This window comes from Scomber japonicus, chromosome 3 (assembly GCF_027409825.1).
Source record: "Scomber japonicus isolate fScoJap1 chromosome 3, fScoJap1.pri, whole genome shotgun sequence".
NCBI classification, from domain to species: Eukaryota; Metazoa; Chordata; class Actinopteri; order Scombriformes; family Scombridae; genus Scomber; species Scomber japonicus.
The window spans coordinates 22,821,015-22,842,186 of NC_070580.1; the positions used below are offsets into that span (position 1 = coordinate 22,821,015).

The 21,172-nt window shown below is 39.2% G+C and overlaps 1 protein-coding gene across 1 annotated transcript in view; it reads right to left on the reverse strand.

The window, feature by feature from the left end:
• megf6b (multiple EGF-like-domains 6b) overlaps positions 1-21,172 on the reverse strand; it is a 59,440-nt gene that overhangs the window by 17,435 nt on the left and 20,833 nt on the right. Inside the window, exons 5-6 of the mRNA XM_053315221.1 lie at positions 8,674-8,796; positions 1,645-1,767 (exon numbers count right to left, since the gene is read on the reverse strand). Of these exons, the coding sequence (XP_053171196.1) occupies positions 1,645-1,767; positions 8,674-8,796 (246 nt within the window). The remainder of the gene's footprint in view (positions 1-1,644; positions 1,768-8,673; positions 8,797-21,172) is intronic.

The following is a 21,172-nucleotide window of genomic DNA, read 5'->3' on the forward strand; positions in this document are numbered from 1 at the left end:
ACACAAGAGTCTCTCAGGGACAGTTGGGTCCCAGCTACAGTATCCGCTCTAGAAGACAATGAAACGACCTCGCTTTATGAAGCCAAGAAACACATGATGATTTCCACTCTAAAAGTCAGACAGGACATTCTGTATACATTCCTGACTGCAAAAACCAGTTCCAGGTTTATACTCTTTTTCTCTATCAGCTATTTCTAAAAAACCAAAAGCTAATGTATCTGGCATCTCAGAAACAACATACAGGTACTGCAGAGGTCAGGAGTGACGAAATTAACACAGTGATTTAAGGAATGAAGCTTATGTGAGCTTTGAAATGACACACAAGCTGCATTTAATATAGGAAAAGGGCTGGATTTATAACTAGAGACCGCAGTTTTCAATCTTCTCCCAAATAGTTGTGTTTTATTGCAATTACTCATACAATGGACAGATTTCAGATCATGTATTATTCTTCATTAATCTTTGCCAAAAATCAGAGCAAACCCCTACCTTCATTACGAGCTTCAACTCAACCAAAAGTGTATTTCTTGGATAGATTGAAAGTTCATTCTTGATCTTGGAAAGAGGCATTGATAATACACTCTCACCATAAAGTCCATTTCATGCTCAAAAAGGTCTTTATTTTTCTGAGCACTAAGGATTTTTTGACCATGTTGCCTTAAAAGTTGAGAATGAAGGTTTCAGTCTGTTTCTTGAATGTTACAGTCACATAGATACTGATTTTAAGAGCCTATAGCTGCAATCTGGTATAATTTACAGCAACTATGCGATCCGTTGACAGATTTCGATACAGTATCTACATGTATGTTTATATTTATGGAGAGAGATTAAACAGTAGAGGGAACCAATGCCTCTTGGGACAAATTCAAACATATTACCCAAAGGAAATGTCTAAGCCCGGACAGCGAGGTCTACAGAGAACTTAATAACATCATAATAGATGGAAAAGATCAGTCAAGATGTTGATAGATACTGCAGTATATATTGTACAAATGCTCTCCAGCACATGACCACCGGAGCAAATTCTCACACATAAAAACTACCTCATAAACCACTTTCAACAAGATATCTATTGATGTGAGTTACCAATGCATCAGCTACACTTAATGTGGCTTTACTCATTTAATTTCAATCATCTTGTAACAGGACTTTTTGTCAAAATAGAAGGGGTCATCTTCTCCAAAACCACAAATTAAAAACTGTGGTTTAGATGATTTAATACCCATGTAAAAAAATATGTGGGTAAAGTTCAAAGAAATGATCATCAAAAGTAATACTTGCACTTTAAAGACTTTAAATGTCTTCCAGTAGCCCAGTTTCTCCAGAACAGTGTTTCATTGTTTATGTGACATATGAACAATGAGACCACATTAATAAGAGGCCTTCATACTACTGTTTATAATTAGATTCAATGAAGGACGAGACCTTTAATCATCCCTATCCACGTGTTTTAATCATTTATATAACTTGATTTTATACTTTTAAAAAGTGTGCATCACTTTCATGTTTTGACATCTTTTTCTAATTGTGATTTCACTGATATGATTGGATTCAAATATACTAGTAGCAGTATTATTTCAGCCTAGACACTAATGTCCACTTTTCCCACTTGTACAATGTAAGCACTGCCATAAAGTTACTTACAGAGGCAGGTGCGGCCGTCCACATGCAAGCGAGAGCCCTGATGGCATTCACAGTAGTAGGAGCCCCTGGTGTTAACACATCTGTGCTGGCAGCCTCCATTATGGACCTGGCATTCATCAATATCTGTAGGGAAGGGGGGGGGGGATAGAAGGACAGAAAAAGGCAGAAGGGGAGAGAGACAGGAGAGAAATGAGTGCAATTTGACTAAATCCTATCATTATGAGAAAAAAATTGGTCACAAGAAAAAAGCCCAGATGAGCTTCCAAGAGGACTTTAAGACAGGCTTTAGCATAAAGATGTACTCCAAGTAGAAATGAGATGATGGATGAGAAGGGAAAGTATTTTACAAGTACATTGAAGCTTAAACAAACAAATCCCCCATGTGGTAACAACTACTGAACATTTAAAACCAAATTGAAATTCCTTTGCTTCTTGTCAAAGTCCCTCGGGTACAGCGTGCATATGGAAACTTAAATTGGAGGATACGAAACATACACATTCCTCTAAGCCAAGCGTGGACATTATAAACAAATACAAGGAGGAGGTTCTTCATCTGAGAAAGTAGTGGTGGGGAAACATGACTGCCTCACTGTGTGACCAGACTTCAACTGAAACAAGCAGTGTCCCTAAACACTTCTCATTTTAGGGGTCATAGACTAATAAATTGTTTTCTGAGTTCCACAGCAGACCCCCTGTGAGATCTGAGCTGATTTATGAAGCCCTGCTCTGTTTGGACTACTGCTAGCAGCCCGTCTGCCACGATCATCATCAGCAAAATTAGGACATGAAGTCAAACCCACCTCGTCTCCAGGCCAGTGACAAGTTACCTTTTGCTTCTTGCACTAATGTTACTAAAATCATCACAGTGGACTTACTGGAAATGTTGCTGAGTGATGTGACACATTAAAAAGGTAAAAGGAAATGGCTTTTGGCTGGTTCATGTCTGTAAAAACAGCTAACACACTATAAAAGAGTATTAGTCAGTGCCAAGTTAAAGTGCATGGTTGAGAAATGTGCTGTTCTGTACAGACCTCACTCCAGGCAGCTATTTTAAGCAAAGAAACTATTTCAAGAATTCAAAGGAATCTCTGTGAAAAGAGCTAGTTTTATAAACTTCTGAGTGATTACTTTGATATAAAAATGTTCTCTAACTTAATCAGTACTAATAGTTGAAAACATGACAGTCACACCACAGACCACACACTTTGACTTCGGGAACAATGCATGCAACAGTTCATGATAAAAAAATAAAATCTCATAAATTATTTAATATTTAATACAGTGCAATACAAAACAATAGTCTTGCACCCTAAATAGTAATAAAAATGTCCACATAAAAACATTAAAAGCAGTACATTAAGCCCTGTTTGCCTCACACTCCAGTTTTCTCCGACCGTCTAAAGACAAGCAGGTCAGGTGACCTGGAAAGTCTAAATTCCCCATAGATGTGATATGATACAGACAGTGTTCCTGTGAAGAATAACCAGCAGCAAGTGATTTTTTTGGCCACTCAGGGGCAGTGGAAACAAGCTGTAAATACAACATTGACACATTATCACCCTATAAAGTGGCTCACTCAGAAAACATTTGCTTATTTAGAGCATGCAGGAAGCAACATTAGCATTCATTTGGAGTGTTTAGGTTGACCTTGTGAATTTAAGTCTAATAATTACTCTCCTGTTAGCTCTGTTTTTTGTAGGTAATGTCAGAGGTAATGCTGGCTTTTCAGTTGCTAAATGCTCCTCTCTGTTCAACAGCTCGTCTGTCGTTTGATGATAGGCAGCTGCCTGCTGTGACTGGAAACCATGGTGATGTAAGCAGTGAGAGTGGACCAAAATAATAAAACTGTGAACCACAAAACCAAAACAATAACCTGAAAAACTGAATGTGACCCCTTGTAATGTGACCCCTGTCACATTACAAGCAGTTATTTGATCCTTTTTTAATATAAAATATTGATGATAGCAGCTATGAACTGGTATTTTTCAGGCACTGGTGATAAATATGAATCGTTGGTCTCTGTAACAGAGGGAAAGAATCTGGCCTCCACATCACTGGCCAGCACAGTCACGCTGTGTGGCAAAGAGACATTGTGGCAGCTGAACAAGAGTGCCGGAGCCTCATTGGGCACATTAAATGCCACCGCATCACTGTCTTCATGTTACCACAGTACACAGAAGTACACACAAACAGTATGTGACCTACAATTTACCCCTAAATCAGGTCTTTGCAAAACCCAAAACCCCTCTCCCTGAGGCTACACTGCATGCTGGAGGAAACACTGTGTTTTACATTGTGACACCTGAAACACTGATTCACCCTTTACAATAAAAACAAAGACAGGATTAGGATAAGAACAAAAATGCAGTGTAAGAGCATAAAGGGACTGAAATCTACTTGCTTAATGTTTCCAGTAAAACCTGCCCCAAACAGTTGAATTATAGAAATATCCTTGGGCTGAACCCATCTACTCCCAATAATATCCCATGACATCTTCAAATATAGTATTTGGGGCAGAAACAAGCCTCTAAACTTTCCTCTTCCTCGTCTCTGTGTTGCCAAATTTCAGCTTCACTTCATAAGCTGGCAGGAGCCCTCCTCTCGTTTTTCCAGGCATGCTCCATGCCGTCCTTTGGTTTGGTTTTTCATGAACTGGTTCCAGCGCTGTGGAGCTCTGTAGACTGCAGCACACAGTCAGAGAATCCCCTCCAGCCTGGTTTCCACGTCCAGAACATGATCCCCCTCCGAGCTCGGAGCCAAAGCCTCAACAGCCTTTGGCTTTACAGAAGGCAAATAAATTATCTGCCCGCAGCCACCTACAGCACAGTGTCGTCTTCATGGAAAACTGTTTTGGTCAGTTTCTGATAGGTGATTTGTTTATTGTGTGCAGATGATAAATTATTATTATTAACCATCTTGACATTTCTCCAACAATATCTCAGTTACACAGTAGATGAGAAGGATTATCAGAAATATGGTCAATGTAAAACATGTTTCATCTTACATTTATCCTGGAGCACTACAGTCATGCCAAAAATGAAAAAAAAGAGGGAAAAAAGAAAAAATTCAGTCATAATAATATTGACATACTCTGTTGAGAGAGTGTATCTGGTATCTAGCCGTGCTTGTATTAGCATTACAAAGAGTCTCTCATGATTCATGCTTCATGTTTTCATGTGCACTAATCTCTGTTGATAAAAGCAAGCCTCCCCTGCTCTGATCAGAGACAAAGTTATCTGCAGCGCCAGACCAAGCGGACACATATCAGCAGGACTGATTAACTAGTCTGGCAGAGCCAAAGTCTGGCTGCAGACAGGCACAAACAAATACTGCTACCACCGCTTCATCTGCATTTTGGCTGTAAAATCATCACTTACCTGCTGCCATGTAACCTAAGTTGTGGCCTTGGTATCCATGGAAACAATGTGGCCTATAGCAAATTCTTCTGTAGTAACTCTGTGGATAGTTTGCAGCAGATGTCAGAGATGCCTCAATAAACACCAAGAGGAAAATCCACAATCCTGATGACAAAACCATGGTTGGAGTGTAACCTCTCACAGAGGAAAAAAATATTCAAAGAATTTTACTTATAAAATGTTAAAAAAATCTACTATAAAAAAACAACGATCCAAATATTATTTTTTGTTAGGCACATTCAATATGAAAAATTATAACGAATGACCAGTTCCACAGTAAAGAATCCTGGTTTGGTGTAACATGGTAACTACTTTTTATTCCTTCTGCCTCCTGATTTTTTTCTCTCTCTCTCTCTCTCACTTTCACCCTCCCATTTACCAAAGCTAAATGTCCATCACATTAAAGATCCTCCTCTCTCTCCTCTTCCCTCCCCAGTTTTACCCCTCACCCCCACCCTAAACTCTCTCCTAAAACAAAGGTACATCCAGTACTCCATAAACTACAAATAATTTTGCTTCATACCAACTGTAAGTGCTTTCTTTCCAACAATGATTTATTACATTTTACCACTCAACACATTTATCATCTCTCCAAAGAATATTATGTGATAAAATGTGAGATTCATTAGGGCATCTCACTCAGGTGCTGGTCTCAGATGTGCCGTCTTTATTTTTATACTTCCGATACTGACGTGTATCAAAAAAAAAAAAAAAGATTAAATTAAAGAAAAGGAACGCCAGATTTGATAGGTGCCAGAAGTCAAATTCAGTATTTATAATCCAAACATCTGAGAAAGGAATGAGCCTTGCAGTGAAATCTTCTGTTCAGGAGCAAAGCATTGTGCTCTCTCTCATCTGTTGCCAACACATATGCACAAACACAGCTACAGGACCACGACAGCACTTTATAGAGCTTATAAAGAGCAAAGCATGGTCACGGTCAGCATCACTCCTGGATCTGAGCAGAAACTTGCCATAGAGACCGCTGCAGGATACAATGACTGTAATCTTTTCTCCTTGTTAATGCAACCTTAAAGCCTCTGTAACATACACCTGTACAGTTATTACATCAGGCCGCAAGCATCTGAGTGCTCAGGCTCAGACAGACCAGCAGAAACTGATACAGATCGTTTTCTGTGTCACGACATGCCAAAATTTTCACAACTCCATGCACATAAAATGCATATTTGTGCAGACATGGCGCACTGAATCGTGTGGACAGTGATGGTAGCCAGGTGAGGAGAAGCAGCTCTCAAGCACGGATGACAGATGATAGGCTTAGAGCCATTACTGTACAAAAAATGCCAGATAACCACAGTAAAAACTAAAATAATCCAGGTGAGAACCCGGCAACAGAGAGATGTTTTTCATGAAAAATCTTTACGGGAACTGTCCTGCTCGAGCATCCAATACCTGTTGCTTTTTGAATATTTTGCTCACACACATCTCCTGCCTACAACTCACTATTAATTCAGCTGCCAAACACTGGCAGACCATATTTCCCACCTTCATGGTTGTATTGGTCTGAGCTGTAAAGTTCATTTGGCATGACGGCTTAAATGTTGACACTGCTGCGCTGCACTCCGTACGGCAGCAGTTACTGTTGGACTCTTCTTCCCTGATCAGTGCCATTTGTATCAGTGCTGCTTATTTAAAACTAAATATAAATAGATACATACATAAAGAAAACGGAATTCAACCTGCAGCTTAAATCTGGGGAACTCTCCACAAGGGATTACTGTGTAATTCCATGATTTTGTTGTTTTTTTTTTGTATTTTGCACTGAACAAAAGATGTATTTGTTCCTTTCTAGTTGATGCCAGCGGTATCGGCATATTAACATCCCGCAGCAGATGTCTTTCATTGAAAAATTATAGCATGTTGCCAAGGACAGGATTCCCCAAAGTAGTAATGCGGTTGTGTATCGTCCAACTCCCCAGAATCATTTATTCTTCACAGCTAACTGAATGGATGTTGTCAGTCACTCATTTGGACTCACGCAGGCCTTGCTCTGTGAACACTCCCAGCTACAGGCTGACGTGCAGAAGGAAAGCTGATCACTTACTGTGGACGCACTCGTAGAAATTACAGATAATTAGAAGATTAATGCTGCCGGTAGTTGTTTTCCTCCAATATATACCAGTGGCAAAGAACAGACAGCTATGAAAGACAGCTGTGACTACGTTCCCATCAACTCTCCTAATATCCATAACCTGGATCAGATCTCTCTCTGGTTCGTCCAGCAGGCAGCCACACTGCAGAGCACTCCAGTGTCTCTTTTAGGCTTGGCTAATGCACAGAGGAATCCTTATTCTGATTAAACCAACCACTCGCAGAGATTCCTTAATCAGAAACATCAAACTATGATGGAGTGAAAAAAGCATTATGGGAAAATGTTGAGCATAAGCTCCATTCTGGTGAATTGTGGTTCAGACACGCTGGGCTTTTTAGATAGACTGGTAGCTGCTATTTATTCCAAAGATAATTTGAATCATAAAACAACAAGTCTTGTTGTTCACTTGAGTTAAATCTGATCTGGTTTTGATGTTCCCCAGGAGAAGAATCTACATTAACTGAGCCACAAATAAAAATGAAAACAAAACACTATAAATAACGTCTGAACTAACCGGTATGAAACCTACATGAAAGGTGCGATACACATAAATTTTGACTGATGATTGATGAATGTCTGACCTGATGCGCCAGTTGGTTTGTTACACAGAAACATCTGAGAAGCCGTCCTTGGAAACAGTTTGCACAGGGCAGGCACTTTCAATAAATACTTGGCAGGTGATTGGATGAACCATCTGTTCATCACTGTCTATCACTGTCTTACCTTGTGAGGCAGCGCGATCCACAATACTGACTGGTCCAAACTACTGATGGTTTGGACACAAGCGCATAGTCTGACAAGTTTGATTCTCACGTGATCTCATGATGTCATGATCTTGCAAATCCAGCTGCCTCACAAGATAAATGAATGTCAACATAAATACAGAATAAAAGACCAAAACATAAAACAGTGTTTTGGATGTTGGGTAAGGACACAAATTCTCAGAGTTCAGTATGCTTAAAAATAAACTGTTAGATGTGTCATCTGAACATGTTTAAAAGTGTCTGCAGCTGCATTGGTGGCTTTAATATTTATTAACGAGCATTAAACATAAAGTGCAGCAGATGCTGACAAGTTTAGATTTTTAGGTATTTGGTATTAAACCAAAGTAAATCTTGCAAGAATTACAAAAAGTTGTAGCTATGACGACACAGTAGCTATTGTGGCATTTCCCTCAAAACCACAAATGCAAACCTCATGGTGGCGCTAGACAGAAGGTCAGGGGATCACTAAAGTCATTAGGATGCATAGACTGGAAACCATGAATGTCTGTACAAATTTCATGCTAGTAGTAATAGTAGTTAGTGAGATATTTCACCAACCATCGCTGAAAACATTTAACATTTTCACAACTAGATGACAAAGGCTGTATCAGACAACATTTACATTGAACATATGATAAACAGAACTCCAATCTGTGATATCAAATGAGCATATTGATATTAATATAGTCACATAAAACCCACTTTGATAACGAAATGAATATATCAGAAGACTTACCTTGACAGGTTTTGCCATCTTCATTTAGTTTTAGTCCAGAAGGGCACCTGCAGTAGAAACTTCCAATGGTGTTACAGCATAGAGCCTCGCAGCCTCCGTTGGTCTCCTCACATTCATTCACATCTGATGGGGAGAAACAAAGAAAAAAGTGAAACCTACAGTCATTAAAACCACAACCAACAAGACGAGGTTGAAACTTATAGTATATGGCTGGACTGTATGAATGGATAGAGTTGTTGTAAAACAGTCTTCTTCTTTTTTTTGAACATCTGATTGAGATTGAGAAAAAATGTATCTTCCTTTTCATGTCAGTCTGATGAAGTTTCAACTGTCTTCAGTGAATACATTTGGATATAATGCTGGAAAACTACAATTCATGACAACTACTACAGGAAACTGCTTTTTCCATGCTTCTTTCCTTCGTCCAAACATAAAGGAAAATTAAAAAGGAAAAATACATAAATATCCAAAAGAGAACTAAAATAAATAATGTGATAAATTGAGTGGAGAAAAGGAAATATGCAGCCGTAACATGTTCTCCCTGTAACGTGTTAACCTTCTCCAACATCAACCAGGACTAGCGTTTGTCAGTCAAGCAGAGCTTCCAAAACACTTGCACAAGAAGTCACAGTTTTTCCATTTCATTTTCATCAGCTAAATATCCTGCCAAAGCTGTCATCATCTAAACCAGATAAAATCTTTCCCTCCACTTCCCAAACTACACATAATGACTCAGGTCAAATTCGGGTGCTGACAGTTCAGCATATACCATAATTTGAGCTGCAGAGCTTCTGAGTAATGAGGAGATATTAAAACTGAAAATGAAAGGAATAATGTGTTACAGGTTGTTCACTTTTACGCTGCAGTTTCACGAGGCAGATGCACACTGGCTGCATTAAGAGTAAATTTTGTTCATATGGGAGTTTGTCAGGAGAGATCATGCTCAGAAAGTAGTTTTAGACTTGATGACATTGGCTGTTTTATTTGACATGCCAGGAGAAGGAATCTTGGCCTGAAACCTGGAAGCCATGGAGAAAATTAGGAGGCAGCATTCACTTGGCACTAATCAGCTTGTAAACTCTCTCCATGTCCATAAAAGCGGAGAGTTACAGAGGAAGAGTATGAATGCAAAGAAAATTGCTTTATAGAACATTTTCCCCCTGCTAGCAGATTTTGGTACAGTGCGATGCCAGCGTTTAACCAGCCAATTAAATGATTTCCCTCTCAGTTTACAACATCTGGAAATGTTCACACCAAAAACACTGAACTATTTCTACTGCCATGTGTTTAAGAAATGCTTTCTATAGCCATAAAAGCACAAACAGCAGACAATATGCAATGACATGTTACCTTTAACATCAAGAAAACATTTTATTATACTATGAAACATAATTTCAAATCGGTTTATTGCACTAGTCATTCATAGCAAGACTTGATAGATTACAGCTAAAGATCCAATTTGGGACTGTCATATTTTCAGCTGGGCACTACATCACACGATTTAAACAGTCTGGGTCCTGGGGTGAGAGGGAGTGCCTGTTTTAGTATAGTTCACTTAGCTTGGAAAAATAAGTACAGAGGCAGGTTTGAAGAAAATCCAGACTGATCCAAAGCAGACAAGTGATGGTTACAGAGCAGAGTGTGCCCTGAAGTCACAGCAGGATTAAACACCCTGAGGGATCCTGCACTAAGATCTCTCCTGTGTCTGTTTGTGTTGACTGTGTGTGAGAGGAGGTCTATCTCCCCCTCTTCCCCTCTTCTCCCCCCTGAGGCCACACACCTGTGTGGCAGCTTGAGCAGGGGTCTGCCCAGGGTCAGTGTCACGCTCATCACTCTCTTTCTGCCCAATAAGCAAGCAGGAATGTTGAACTGCTGTAGCTCAGCAGGAGAAAATGCAAAGCGGGGGTAAAAACTGGATGTCTGGATCGATAAAGAAGCATGTTTTTATTATTACAAGGAATTTATTTTTATTTTTTCATCAGTTATTGAGTTAAATGAGTTCCAAAACTCTTAGAGGGCAGAATAACCCAATCCATTGCAATGTCTTATTTTTTGTCTGCTTTTACGATGAGGCCCACATTGGAAATCAATAAACAGTTCCATAAGTCTGCAAACAAAAACTAAAAAACTAAAAAAAGGACAAAATTACTGTTAATGTGTGGCTGCGACATGGAAATCTTACTTTATTCCAGCTCTACGGTACACTGCTGTTTACACTAACGTAAGTTTGATCAGAGAAATATTCCCAGCTATGGAAGTCATTTTCTCTGAATGTTAAACTCAATGACCTCTAAAGGTGTGGGTGAGTCTTGGGTTTGTGACAGAGGCTACACCCTCACTTGACTCCAGGGGGCAATGGAGATAAATATTTTCTTTTTGTTCACTTTACATCATCCTCACCAATCATCCATCAATCTATCACCAGACATTTAATTGGCAATCTGTCAAAAGACAGATGCATCTAGAGACATCTAAGGGAGCAAAACAGGAGCTGTAGTCTCTTTTAAAAAAGAAGAATGTTAAAAGATCAGCCCCTTTTCCATGAGCATCAGATCACTAAGGTTTCTTCTCCCTGACCTGAGCCTCTGGGAGGTCGGTGTGCAAGTTTTTCAAAAAGAGATCAGATGCCTAAAACAAAGTAGTGTGTCTGCGTCCATCTTTATGCCCCTGGTCAGGGCCAAAGGCCAAGGCTCAGGGTCGAACACATGCAGAGTGAATTGCACTAGACTGTTTCACCATGTGGTGGATGTTCAGATATGTAATATATGTGGCACAAGAGTCCTCTTGGAGAGTGGTTAACCAACTAAAGATCCCTTCAAGCCATTTATTACCAAAACTTATGCAGTCTGATGTAATTCAACACTACATCCGATCTGTAAGTAGCTATTATTTTCATTAATGATTACTGTATTCTGGCAATCACATTTTATATTAATCAAGAAATATTTTAGTCTATAAAATGTCAGAAAATGTTGACAAAGGCCTGTTTCTCAGACTTTTCAATTTGCTTGTGCAGCTCAAAAAATATTTACTTACAATGGCAAAGAAAAAGAGAAATACAAAAAATTCAAATCATTGTACCCTGTGCTTGATAAATGAGTAATCTCATTGCTCTGTCGATCAATTAATCTATTAAATAATCAAATGATTTGATTTGTTTCTGCACTAGAAGTTTATAATGAGAAGTTTTGTTGAACGTAACACTCATTTTGGGGAATGCTGTTATCAGTTTTGTATTGCAAAAGTGTCTTACAGCATCTCACCCGAAACCAAAACCACCTCTGCTAACATTTAAAAAACCTTTTTAATGAAACAAAACAGTAGTACTAAGGGGAAACAAGCAGACGCACTATTTCACACAGTACACCATACAGTATGGTGTGTGCAACTATTGTTTAGGCAATATAACTAGCCAAATGAATCATAAAACCAGATGCCATCATGTTTTGGATGTTTTACCACCTTGGCTAAAACAATGTTTCTAATACTCTGTCCTGGTCATATCTGTATGAAGGTGGGGTTTCTGTGCATTGTTCTGGGAGGATAACAACATTTCAACTACATCATTATGAGTATGAGCCAAACTGCACAGTGCTGTTATGTCTTCTTGTAAGTGAAACATAAAGCAAACACATTTGTAACATGGGTAAAATAATCTGCATTCCCCTGTTGTAGACACTCTGTTCCAAAGCAATCTGGAAAAGAATGAAAAATAAAAAAAGTTTCATGAAAACTTTTGATTGTGTTTCAGTTCAGCTGCAGCAAAGCACGGGATTTACATTCCACTGCTGTATTGTGTGACTTCCTGCGATAAGGACGACCGCCACTGCTCCCAGGAGGTTGATGCTAATGTCTCAGTAGACTGTAAGGGGGTAAGACTGGGCCAACGAAAACCACCAGACCTCTGATATTATCTCAGGGGGTCATGAGCTGGAAAATTGCAGCATTCATCAAGGATCAGGAGGGGGGGACGTCGTTGATCGCCTAACCTGTTTCCCTTCAGGGTTCTGATCTAAAAGCCTGCTGGTGTAATAATGTGCTTTGCTAGTGTTCATTCCTGGTTGCATTCCCTGCAGTGCTCACAGCTGCTTTCATTTACCAGGTGCTATAAAGAGGGAAATTGGCTAGAAGCTCAAAAAGACGTATTTGAGTCAGAGGTTCAACATAGATGATGACTCGGGAGAGGATTTGTCTGTGACTGACCTGTACATGTGGCAGCAGGACGGATCATGACAACATCATGTCTGACCGTCTGTCCGTGAACTGGAACTGATAATTCATTTGACACTCCTCCACAGGAAAGTCATCCTCACCTTTGACCTCCAATATAACTGAGCCTTAAAATGTTTATTGTAGAGGACATGTTTCCTTTACCCAACCAACAGCCAGCGCCACAAGTACCTGGCAGAGGCTCAAATAAAACAGATGAACTTGTGAAATATGCTCACCCAAACTCACAAAAGTTATCATAAAAAATTATTTCATTGACTCCATAACTCCTCATGGATTTCACATCAGCTCCTGGAGTCAAATATCACGAGAATACAAAGATACACTTAAAATGTTTTATCTGAGCATAACTCGGTTCGGGTCGGTCTGTCTACATTGTTTAAGTACTTTTGTTCTAAGGTTTCCTCCTTCTAATGCGTCAGACTGCTGTCTATGTGCTATATAACATTTACAGGTACAGCAGACTACAAGCAATCAAGAGCAGAGGTCAAGAAGACTGCACACTTTATACACCAAGAGTATCATTTTTAATGTTTGGTATTCTTCCTCAGCTCCAGCTAAAAAGTAAATAAATCAAATATACACAAATGTTTATCTCTATTGCAAATCTTTACTTTGTTCTTTATCATTTTTGCAAATTATTTCAGAAACGTTTGTGTAATAACGAGAGATGACTGAAATGAATAAGGCCAATAATTTGATGGGTTGTGTTTTTTATGTCATGAAGACAGCATGCATTTCTTTCCCTCTCTATGCTCCTTAAGAAATCAGCTCAAGTTCAACATTGCCCCCTGCTGCTGCATCACAAATAGCACAGATGTGCTGCTGGATGCTTCAGTAAGGATTGACACTATGTGATAATACTCTGCTCTCATTCATCATGGAACTAAAACACAGCTGCCACAATATAATAACAATATAACAGTTCAAGTTTAACCAGACCACACTTTCACATCTGTCACTCTGGTTCACTGTACTGACTTACACCAGAAAACTATGCATGCCGATTTGAGTATCCAATCATTTCCAACCCCCAGTCTTATTCGATGCATTCTTAGTGCTGGTTATGGGACTATTTTTTTTATCCTGAAGCCCTGTAATTATGGCTACTGTGGCCGCTGAGCTGTTAAGTAGCACTATCATTCAGACTTGCTGTGGCTTTCCTGGAACCAGAGAAGTTAAAAAATGTCCCCTTAATGACAAAGGCCCAACCATGCACAGGCCTCTATGATGTGTATCCACTGATGTTTAAGACGTCTTTATCTCCGATCAGAAACCTCTAATGTTTCCATGAAGTCGTTAACAATCTATCTTAAGTTGTGAGCCCTACCACAGAGCAAAGAGTACTACAGTACAGGCTTTGTAAAGTGTTCCTATTTTCTTTTTAAAAAGCAACCACACAGCTCGATGGTGAGGGCCAAAGCAGAAGTGGTGAATGCTCTAATTACTCCAAATAAACCCAAACTGTACTGCAGACAACAAAAATACGTCAACTTCTTACTTCAAATACTAAGTCACAACAAAAGGTTATGCTCGTATGCAGGTCTAAAGTTCTGGGAATCATTGCTACATGAAGGAAATATTACAGCTTTTTCCTTTCTTGACAGGTGTGTGTTGCTCCTCTTTATTTGTATCTTTCTCACGTGAATATGCATATGAGCACTATCTAAATTCTCTGCTTATCTGCTTATTTAAACCACTGGATTTTGTTTTTGATATAACTCTTCTTCCCAAGGCATGTGTTGACAAGAAACCACAGACAAGCAGCAGACTGTGCTCTGTTATGATGAGTGAAGCCGTCTGACTCTTGGGTAAAAATATCAATCAAGCAACTCAGTAGGCTATGTGCAGCATATTAGCCAGACCACTGAGCCTTACATTTTATTATTTATTTCTGTTTGACCACAAGGGAATTATGTGCGACATCAAAGACACTAAAATCCAGTGTTTGAGTTTGTTTAGTGAACATTCTGCTCCACTTAGTCCTATACTCCCTTAATCCTAGTTTTGATGATCCATTTCACTGCACTGCAAGGTAAGCGTGCAAGTGTGTGTGTGTGTGTGTGTGTGTATTGCACCTGTGTACACGTTTGAGCGTGCAGGTACTCACAAATGTTTATGTACCATGGGATATCCCCTTTTAAGGAGACAGCTGCCTCTTACTCCTGTAAGCTTTCATTTTTTCTCTCTCTTTCTCAGTACAGCTGAGTGCGGCCATCGTAACTACAACACAGGCAGCACAAATCACCTTAGTAAGTCGGTCACAAATTACAAAAAAAAGTTTTGCTTGTGAAGTTGAACATAAAGTTCTTTGGCGGCAGTGTTTTGACCACCTTATGATGGAGTGTGTCTGACAGTAATAAGCTCTAAAAAATAACCTCTCAAAAATCTGCAGACAGTCAAAGGTTTCTGACTTCTGTTGCTCATTTTTACTATCAGTAAAAGTTAAAGACTGCAACCCTGAAAAAAGTAGGCCAACTACGTGCACCTATGCATGTCTCCAGAATAACATTTTATGATCTACACGGACGAACAGCAGGAACAAATACCTCTCTGACCTCAGGGGATTGTCCTCTGACCCTTTGCGTGTGCTGTATCTGTACTATACCTGTTAAGACCTGTTGTTTTCAACTCTGACCCAGGAGTTTGGAGTGCCTGTGACAACACATGGAGGCCAGCAGGAATCTGAAAATTACTTGTTGTGGTTTCCAACCTGCCTCGGTCACATGTGTGAGATATGCTGCAGTGGTATGTGCAGGGCCTTAAGGCACAGAATGTTGCCCAGAGACATTTACCTACAGGGCAAGAGATGGCAGATACATGACAGACTGTCATGCTCAAGGTGTACAGGAGGAATAAACATTGAAGGTCTGATTATTGCTTCACATGCTCAAGTGTGACATTAAGCATGTTTACAATTGTTCAGAATTGAAAGGAACAGCAGTCAAATGTATAACCCCCCCGGTATGTCTCTTTCAGAGGCAAAGGACTAGCTCAGGCAGTGCTATTACATGACATGATAATGTTTTCCTGACCTTGAAATAAGCTTTGCCCATGTCTTTAGTGTTTTTGATGCCCAGAGTGGCACAAAGTTGGGAATTCTCTGCAGAGGGGCAGTGCAAAGCCAGATATCCAAAGACAAGGCCTGTTTTCAGCTGAGGTAATCACACCAGAAAGCAAAACTATACACACTTGGTAGAAATTCACAGCAACTACAGAATACTATTAAATAATGTAATTATACAGCTTTCAACAAGCTCCAGGCAGAATATGCACTTAGATCAACAAACCATAAACACAGACTTCGTTCAGCAAGCAATTTAACACTGACCATCCTTGAAGTCGGCGGGACTTGGTAGTGACAGATTTTGTAAAAAATCAAATAAAGTGATAAATGTCTGCAGCAAATGTTAGTCCCTAAAATGGGTCAAGCTTCAAAATCAATTCCCATTGTGCAACTGAGTATCTTTATTCATTACCTCCTGTAACGTCCTCATCCTCCAAACACTATGCCCCGAAAGTTAATAATACAGATTTCTCAAACATACTCAACGTAACTCAACATAACTCAGTGTCATCTTCTCACACATAAGAAAGATAAAACTGTTTTACAAGCTGACAACTCATTTATGTGTTAATTAAGTGTGATTAATTCTCCCAGAAGATTTCTCATCCTTTGAGAACTCTTTCAAAAAACTGAGGCTTTTGTACCAAATCTATTGCTGATGTCCCATCCTGACTGAACCTTCTGTTTGTGTTTTAGTTTCTGTTTTATATTGAAATGTTTTTCTCCTTGTTTCACTCACCTGTGTCCTGTTTGTAATAACCCCTTGTTTATGTAAATCTGGGTTTACTGTTCAGTCTCTGTTGGCTCCTCTGTTTTGGTTCAGTTTGTTCTGTGTGGTTTACCCTGCCAGTTTTTTTTTGCCTTTTTTCAGTCCCTATCATCCTGCTATCTCTGCATTTGGCTCTGCATTTTGCGACAACTACAGATTATTTTCTGCAATGGCTCTTTCGCTATTTTTGTTATTAACAACGTACAATTGTGACTTAATGTTTTGATATTTTAATCTTTGTAAATTTGCGACCAGCTCGTGGCATAGCGTTGTGAAGATGTAAATTAAAATTATTTTTCTATTATAGCCTATAGAGCTATTTAAAGGCCACAAACAGATTTGTACATTTTGTTTAAAATAAAATTAAAAGTCTTGGTAGCAAAGAATGTGTCACTGTAAGTCATTTAGCCAGCAACCTGCGCTTAAATATCTTGATGGATTTTGGGAGACAAAACTAAATTGTTTGTCTGCTGAGGTACTGTCCATGGTGTTCAAAGGTGCACTATTAGGTGTGCTAAGTGCTGAAATAATTGTCCCCCACCCTGAAGAAAACTATGTGTGATACATGAATAAGCGCAAACAGGGGCTTAAGCATGAATGTGCAATACACTTAAGGGTCTCGGTTTGGGGGTTTGAAAATATAAATGGATAATTCCTTGATGCAAGTGTCTCTGAAAACAAGTTTAATTTGACTACTAATTCAACATTTAACTAGAATGCCAGTAAAGTAGTCTGTAGTGAGACAAAGATTAGGGTAAATCAAAGCCAAGCTGACAGTAATGAGATTCAACTTTCAGTCTAATTCCATAAAAACATCCTAGACATGTGAGAGGGGAGCAGGCCTGTCTCATTACATTTCTTTCAGATTAGCATCTGCTTTTCACACCTCACCAAACATCAGTAGGATGCTGGCTGTTCATTGAGAGACTCGCGGGTGAATGTTAACCAAAGCGAAGTGGCTTCCATATGGAGATAATACACAACAGAGGTAATGCTGTAAATGGAGATAAAACAGAGATTAAAAGTGATGTGTTTGGCTCAGTGGAATAACCAATGAGCTAATGAGAAAAACAAAAGTAACACAGATTGTAAATTAGATATGGATGTTTATGTGACGTAATAGGTAGGAGAGAATCAGAGAATCAAAGCAACCACTGCAGATGAAGGGATCAGCCCTTGCTGGTTATTCCTCTAATTGTATTTTGCAAACCCTTGTCACTCCTGATTTACACAAACTCTGTGCCCTCACCTCCATCATGACCAGGAGCGACCTTTCATTAGGAATGCTGTAAAGTGCCTAATGAGACAGGGTGGGAGCCCAGACTCAACACAATTGTGGGAGATTAGGGTGCTGTGCAGGATGCAATGGCAGGTAGGGTGGGTAAGGATGCACTTCACTCCCTCTCATTACAGATGTCTTTACTTCACAGGAACAAGGCGGCTCTCTTCTGTGGTTAAGACCAAATGTTTCAGGATGGGGAAAGCAAAAATGAAGTAAAGGATCCATGCTTTCATCTTGAAGGAAAAGTGTAATTTACAGCTTTCTCATGTGTTTCATTTCATTCATTTTCTGGTTTTCAAAAATGTCAGATTTGTCTTTATCTTTAGAAAACTTTTGACAGAACTAGTCCTCAAATTATCAAGTAGTCAATTCATCAATTAGTCGACTGACAAAAAAAATCAACAACAAATTTGGTTTTTCAATGAAAACCATTCTTCATTCTTTTCTGGTTTGTTTTTATCATTATCATTGTATCATCTCTGGGTTTTGGACTGCTGGATGGAAACAAATACAATAAATTTAGAGCAGTTATCTTGTGGTCTGGGATACTGTGATTTATCACTATTTTACAACATCTTACAAACCCAACAATAATAAAAAAGAAATAGATTAATTAACTTTAAAAGCCCATAGTTGCATTCTTAGATACTGTAGAAACTTACTAAATTACAATGAGATAGATTCCTATTATTTAGTTTCTGGGATAAGAAAAGGGAAATGAGAAGGATGTAAAGAGGTAATGAGACAAAGAATCAGAAGAGTTCAGGACAAAGAGATGAAGAATGTGTGAGAAAATATTAGCAAAAGGAGTGTCTGGTTCTCCTGGCAGCGCCTACATCTCCATAACCTCCTTCATTTCAGCTGCTCTGCAAGTCACGCTATGGTGGCTACTAACAATACTCAAAGAAGGATTAAACCTTCAAATGGTGAGGACATGTCAGTGACTCTGGGAATGGTCCATTTAAACTCCAGTTTACAGCTGATGGGAGAAATTGTGTTGTAACTAAAAGAAAGCTCAAGAACATCAGTATTTGTGAATAGCAAGATTAAGCCACCAGCAGACCGCGTTCACTGGTCCTAAAACAGTTCTCATTGCCATTTTTTTCACCTTCTGTTTTGTCTTTTTAAGGTAAAAACCTAAAATGTCGTAATTCTCTCCAAGTAGTAAAGCAGACTTCAACCTGTTCACAGCCATTTCAGCTGTAGCCTGTTAAACCCATCAGAGAGGAAAAGGGAAACCCAGAGAATGATTTAGACGGCTTGTGATCTTGCCAGACATTTACTATCCCATTATCAGACATTTGACTTTAAAAGAATAAAGGCCAGATTTTAAGTAGATAACACAAATGTTGTAATTGTTATATGAGCGTTATATAACTTAATGCTCTGATGCGCAGCACCTATTGACCCCTCAGTGAAGGATGGACACACTAATCATGAATGACAAACTGCTGCAGCTGGGCATCTCACAGCTATACAATCTCCTGGCTTTGCAGTCTAGCATGCTCACATATAGCTGACCAAAATGAAAGATGTTCATGTGAATTTTGGGCAAGTGTTTAAGTCTTTCAACCAAGCCTTCAGTCCCCATTCTGATGTACAGTAGTTTTAGAAAATATGATAATATTCCCATATTCCTGGAATCAAAACTTCATCAAAAGTGGTGTCTGGTCACAGCTACTTTGTAATCAAATTGTTATTAATGCATTTCAAATGGTCAAAATCATGATATTACATTTGTCAATCTGTAGCACATTACTGTAAATCTCACATTCTCTTTATCATATCATGAACAAATACATGTTTGGATCAATTCCACCTCCTTCTCCTCCTCGAGCGCCAACAGGCTTGTAATAAGCAAAGAATTATACCTACTTTCACTTTTCTTTGGTCAAAGAGGGTCTTGCTAATCTGGCTAATCATCACAATGGAATTACGATGGAATAAAATCATAAATCAGTGATGATGCAAGGAAACTGTCCTCTCAAGCCACGAGGACCAAGGCATGCATGTGGGTTTCATTATGGAGGACGTCAGATTCCTCACTGAAGTGCTCTGCAAGCTCAGCATGGAGGTTTTACAAATGTTTTTCTTGATCCCAAGTAAAAACCTTTCAATGGGACTCAAAGTTCAGGGATTTATTTTTACAATGAGGACGGTCCCAAGGCCGGCATACTAAAAGCACCCCTCTCATTACATTCCTCAGTGCTGAACATGAAAGGAGCAGACACGCTATATGTTTAGCATGAGAGAAGGAGAAGTGTTTTTTCTTACTAATGATCAGTGAAGTAAGATTTGTACCCTTGCCAGAGTGAGCAGCAAGTGTGAAATAGTTTCACAATATGGTGCTAGGATTTTCTCTTTTACGACATGACCCCACATGGACCTTCATCCCCTGAACATGACAGATACCATCTGTGCCACTGCTGCTGCCTCCCATCACTGTCAGCCTCCGAGGGTGCTTTAACACCTCATATTTCTTTCAATCAAAATGAAATGATGAATGAACTGATGTTTGCCCATTTAGTGCCATTTGTTTAAGCTGACATGAAAGCTGTCAATTGACCTAATCAATCAGACCAGTACCACATAAAAGGGAAATCTCAGTCCAGTTCCAAATGGACTCTGGTGCAGTTTGTTTGTGGAATGAACATAAAAGGAACCAACTAATAGATTTCACAGTGAATTCAAAAGCTAAACTACTAATAAACCCATCTGCTGATCATGAACTGCAGAGGAAGTGATGTTTTAAGTGTCTTATGAGCGTTTTATGTACATTTTTTCATAACACTGTAACACAATGTGCACAAGTGCAGGAATTACAACTTGATGAGAAAATGAAAAGGTTTTAAATCAGAGGTGTCAGTTCTTGTGATCTACTCCATGTTTTTTGGCAGTTCTTCATAAAGAAGTAAGTGAAACATAGCAACAGCATAGTAACTATCTTCTACCTGTTCATCTTATTTGTACCTGATCACCACTATTCATAGAGTGAGGGTGAGTTGCAGACTAAACTAATAATGCTCATAATCAGTCCTTTTTTTGTGGGACCTTTGACTCTAGAAAAGATAAATAAGGCAGTTAACTTCAGCATGACCTGCTGTTTGTCAGCAGAATATGATTTCCACATGATGCAGGATGTTGGTCGCCA